At 39.3% G+C, this 5,351-nt stretch overlaps 1 protein-coding gene across 1 annotated transcript; it reads right to left on the reverse strand.

The window, feature by feature from the left end:
• Positions 1 to 271: 271 nt before the first annotated feature.
• LOC138871680 (uncharacterized) lies at positions 272 to 703 on the reverse strand. Its single transcript, XM_070149576.1, has one exon. The coding sequence runs from the start codon at positions 701 to 703 to the stop codon at positions 272 to 274; it is 432 nt and encodes a 143-aa protein (XP_070005677.1).
• Positions 704 to 5,351: the final 4,648 nt, after the last annotated feature.

Here is a 5,351-nt window from a genome sequence, read left to right on the forward strand (position 1 = left end):
TAGATAGGAATAGATATTGGGTGAGTATCTGGTAGTAGGTCAATAGAAACTCAATTTCTCTCTCTGGCAGGAGACCTGGAAGCTCATCGGGAAACTCATTCACCACAGAGATGTACTGAATGGTTGGTGAATCCACTTCCACATCCTGAACCCAAACTAAGTGATAAATACAACCCTTTCTAATCATCTTCCTTGCCTTGAGATAGTAAATGAATCTTCCTCTCGGTGATGCCATATTACCTTTCCACTCCAAAATAGGCTACCCCAAAAATTAAAATCGGACTATCTTTGATCTACAATCAACATTGGCATGACAAGAAGCGAACCAATCCATACCCATTGTAACATCAAATTCTACCATATCTAACTCGATTAAGTCTTCTACGGTAGTTTGACCATGAACTACTATTATACAACCCCTATATCGTTGCTTAGCTATCACCGAGTCCCCAACAGGTGTAGATACCTCAAAAGGTTTAACCAATTCAGGTTTTATTCCAAACTTACCAACAACTAACGGAGTAACATATGATAAGGTGGAACCTGGGTCAATCAGTGCATATATATCATATGAGGAGACTGATAATATACCTGTAACAACATTAGGTGATGACTCCTGGTCCTGTCGTCCTGCCAATACATAAATGCGGTTCAGAGGGTTGCTTGAGCTAGATGCTCTACCTCTGCCTCTACCACTACTCATTGGTGCTTGGGGACCTTGCCCAGAGGGCGTACTGATGATGACGAACCAGTTGCAGATCGCGACGGCTGAGCTATGCTTGCATCACCTCTCATCGGGCAATCCCTCATAATGTGTCCTGGATAACCACAAGTATAACAAATACCTAACCCTATATGGCATTGCCCGGTATGTTGCTTACCATATTGAGTACATCATGGCAAGGGTGGCCTCATCTGATTTGACTCATCTCTATATTGAGAACCTGAGGCCCTGAAATTCTGACCAGACCCTGAATATGTAGAACGATCAAATCTCTTACCACCAAACTGAGGAGCCATGCTAGCCAAGGGTTGGGATGGATACCTCGAGTACTGCTGCCTCTGACCATCTCAAAACTTACTAGAAGGACCCGAAGACCTCGCTCTCTTATTCTGTTTATGCTCCTCTATACCCGGAGCGTACGCCTGAATACGAGAAATATTCATGTCTGGCTGAAGTGAGACTGACATAAAATCATTAAGCAAGTGAGGTTCTAATCCCATCAAGAATCGGTGAACCCGATCATCCATCTTAGATACAATATTGGGAGCATACCTAGCCAATGAATCAAACTGAAGACTGTACTCCCGAACACTCATGTTACCCTGTCGAAGGGTCAAGAACCTATCAACTCTAGCTCGTCTAAGCTCTGGTGGTAGATAATGACTCTGTAAACTCCATTCATACCGCTGGAAGGGCATCTTCACCTCTAGACAATTCCCAAGACTCATACCAATTAACTGCAACATCTCGGAGTCTATAGTAAGCTAGCTCAACTGACTTAGTCACAGTGGCCTTCATTACCCGTAACGTCCTCTTCACTTTATTAATAAATACCTGAGGGTCCTCGTTTGGATCTGCTCCTGTGAATACTGGAGGGTTGATACGCTCAAATTACAATTTAATAAATAGTGTAAGACGGTCGGTGTCAAATATAATAACCCAATAAGGTTGGGGTCGAATTTCATAGGGAATAGGTGTAAAAAGGTTACTCGATTAGTGTGTGGCTCGACTAAAGTCGTAGTTCTATCCATTTAGCGGTAAAAAGAGTATGAATTAATGGTAACAAGAGTAAGAGTTGAGTTTTATTTGAAGTAACAGCTAATTGAAAGATTGAGAATGTAAATAATTTGATTAAAGAAACCAAGGTTGTGTCCCCTTCAATGAAGTGTAATGCTATCGGTGTTAATATGATATATTTCTAATGGGAGGTCCTTTTGATATGCAAATGATGCTTAAATGACTACCCAATATTTTCCAATAGTAGGGTAGTATTTCCTCTTCATGATTTTTTCAAATATAGAAGAGTTGCAATTAAGAACAATCAATATATGCCAAATAAGACCCACTTATTCCTAAGCGGTTCAATTAAACAAGGTTAAAAGTTTTGAGTCTTTGATATTTACTTCTACCAAATTCTAACCCACTTTCCCAAGCAAAGCAAGAATTTAATGGCACTTTTTAATGTTTGCAACTACCAACAACAAATGAAGAATGAGAAGTAAATATATATCAACCAACCATTATATATATATTCAATGTTAAACACCCATTAGCATAACACTCATTTAGGGTCCACAATCTTAGTACTTAGAATTAGCTACACATGCTAAAATGCAAAAGGAAGAGAAGATTTAATGCCATAAAGCTTACAAAGTAAAAGATTCTTGACCCAAAGCCTTCCAAAAGAGGGGAATATTAATGCCTTGTGTTGTCACTTCGAAGTCAGACCTGCTGCTCCTCACAAAACCCCAATAAACCTATTTATAAAGGGCCAAAATTTGGGACAGAGAGCGGACAACAATACCTTTTTCGGTCAAATATGCGACCGCATTTCTGTCGCATAACAGACATGCGGTCCGCATTCTCGTCAAGCCCATCGAACTTCTGAACCCTAGTTTCCAGGCCTCCACCGCATTCATGGTTTGCGGCCCGCATTGTGGTAACGCGACCGCATTTTGCATCGCATTTGCTTCCTTCAGTAGCCTTCATGTTTAGTCTGCGGTCCATTATGCGTCTCGCAAACACGTTATGCGATCGCAGACTGGATCGCATTGTTGACGTTGAACTTTGCCCAGAATATTGTTTTGGTTTGCGATCTTAGCGTGACATTTGCGGCTCGCATATGGGTTTTGCGATAACACAATGTAAATTGTGATGCCTTGTTGCTTTTTTTTTGTCTTTTTGTAGCTTTTTGGACTCTTTTTCATGCTCTGAGGTCTTCAAGCCTTACATACTGCATAAACACTAAAATAACATAAGTACACAAGGAAATTGCATTTAAAACAAGCTAAACTCTAAGCAATTAATATCAAATGTTCTGAAATTCTCTGGCACATCAAGGGTCTAAATTAATAAAGTCATGAACCCTCGCACTCACGGACCTATCTACATTACCAATACCTACTTCCTGACGTCGAGCCTGTGCGGCTACTAATCGGTTCAATAACTGAATAGCATCTCTCATCTCCTGACCCGGTGCATTCGGATGAGGTGCTGAATGTATAGGGGCGGGCGCTGGAGTTGGTGCCTCTCAGAGCTCTTCTGGAAAGGGCAGGGTATGTGAAGTCTGAGATGGAACCTCACCATGAGACTCTCCCTGAGCCCAGTAACTCGTGGCGCTCGACGAGTAGTCTCACCAGCCACGGACTTCCCCGTCTGAGCGGCTGTACTCTTTGGAAGTATCGCTGAAAATATAGCATATTGTTAGGAACAAGAATTCTTGTATCGCACGATCTGAGATGAAAAGAGAGGATAACATCCTATATATCATGTAGCCTCCTGTTTATATGTGTGGTGTACAAAACATCCATAAACAAGATTCTACTAGACATGGTCTGTAGATAACCCAAGGAAAGAACTGCTTTGATACCACATCTGTCATGACACAAACCGATGGGCCGCAACAGGTGCCTGAGTCCTATCTGTGAAACACCCCTAAATATGCGTCTATAATGTGAACCTGGATAACATCTACTACTTTACGAAAATAGCATACTGAAGGAAACCTGCCATTAAGGCATAGGTACGTATACATGCAGAATACAATGGGCGAGCCGACAAGGCTTCTATATGCAACTATACATCCAAAACTAAAAGCCGACAAGGCCACATACAACCCAACTAGACATATTGTCCACAGACCTCTAACAGAAACATAACTATGCAAAGACGGGACTGAGCCACATCATACCCATATATATATATATATATATACACACAAACGTGTCGTACCAAAATCAAAAGCAGCTCAGGATCAAATGGGGCACACCAACTCTCACTGATCAGGGATCCTAAAAAGGGGGACTGTCAGCTTGCCTACCTGCATCTGCGGTCATGAAACGCAGGCCACATGAAATAGGGCGTTAGTACGAAAAATGTACTAAGTATGTAAGGCATGGAAATTAGTACACAAAAGACATAGATGAAACATGGAATATAGAAACACATCTTTAAATATGAATAACTTTGTAAATTCTAAAATGTTTAAAACGTCATGCACATGCGTATAAATGTCGTGTCGTGCATAGGTGTGGGTGTACATAATATCATCAAGCCACTGAGGGCATCCCATCATATCGTCTCAGCCATTATGGGCAACATCATCAACATATACCAGCTGATTAGGTGGTGGTGCATATATAACGCCATAACCTTTTCCCATATCCCATATACATATATTTACATATATACGTGTATATAACTCCATCTGGTCATGGGTCAATGCACATTTATAAATGAGTGAAATGCATGAAAAATACATAATAACCTCAATATTCCTTTCGGATAAACTTTTTCAACTGTATATTATTCTAAGACTCATGAATAGAAGATAATAATAATTCTCATGGGGAATCAAGAATATAGACACCCCTACTATTTCTATGAATATAGTAATTTATGAAAACTGTGTGTTTGCTCGTTTCTTTAGTATCATATGGACCATGCCAAAAGAAAGAAGGGAGGGCCTTAACATACCTGTTCCTAGAATTATTCGAATGAAATGAAGTTTCTGCTTCAGTAAAATATATTTAACGAGATTTTTCTTGAATCCTTTGAAATTTTTGAAACGAAATTGTTCATGTTTTTTCGCGTCTTTAGTGTAGTATGACAGCTAGCTTTTACTTTGTAAAATGTTTCTTACTTTAGAACTTAAACGTTCTTGGCTGATTTTTGTGTCCAAAATGAGTGGAATCAAGACTTTTGCTTATTAAATTCAAAACAATTCTTAGATAGCCACCTAGAATTATGACTACTTAGTCATTTTCAAGGTTTGTGGCTTCTTGCCATGTTTGGGGGTGAGGTTAATTTATTAATTTTTTATCCACTTATTAGTTAACTGGGTAATGTCCTGTTACCCGGTAATTAATCAATTACCACAAATTACTTTAAATTTTATTTATTTTTAAAATACTTCATATATACTTTATATATTATATTACTGTGGTCATATGGTATCTTGCATGGTACTAGTTCATAATTATCGGGTATTATCGCTTCATAGCCAAATTGGCCACTTTCAACGAAACTCGTTTTCTTTAATCCATGTACTCATTTATCCTTCATAACACTTATTTATTGTTTGTTATAAATAGCGTAAGTACGTTAATGTGAAGATGACCTTATCCCC

This window comes from Nicotiana sylvestris, chromosome 6 (genome assembly GCF_000393655.2).
Source record: "Nicotiana sylvestris chromosome 6, ASM39365v2, whole genome shotgun sequence".
Classification (NCBI taxonomy): Eukaryota; Viridiplantae; Streptophyta; class Magnoliopsida; order Solanales; family Solanaceae; genus Nicotiana; species Nicotiana sylvestris.

Excerpts from the sequence above, each read along its gene's own strand:
- LOC138871680 (XM_070149576.1), bottom strand. The coding sequence starts at position 703 with ATGAGTAGTGGTAGAGGCAGAGGTAGAGCATCTAGCTCAAGCAACCCT.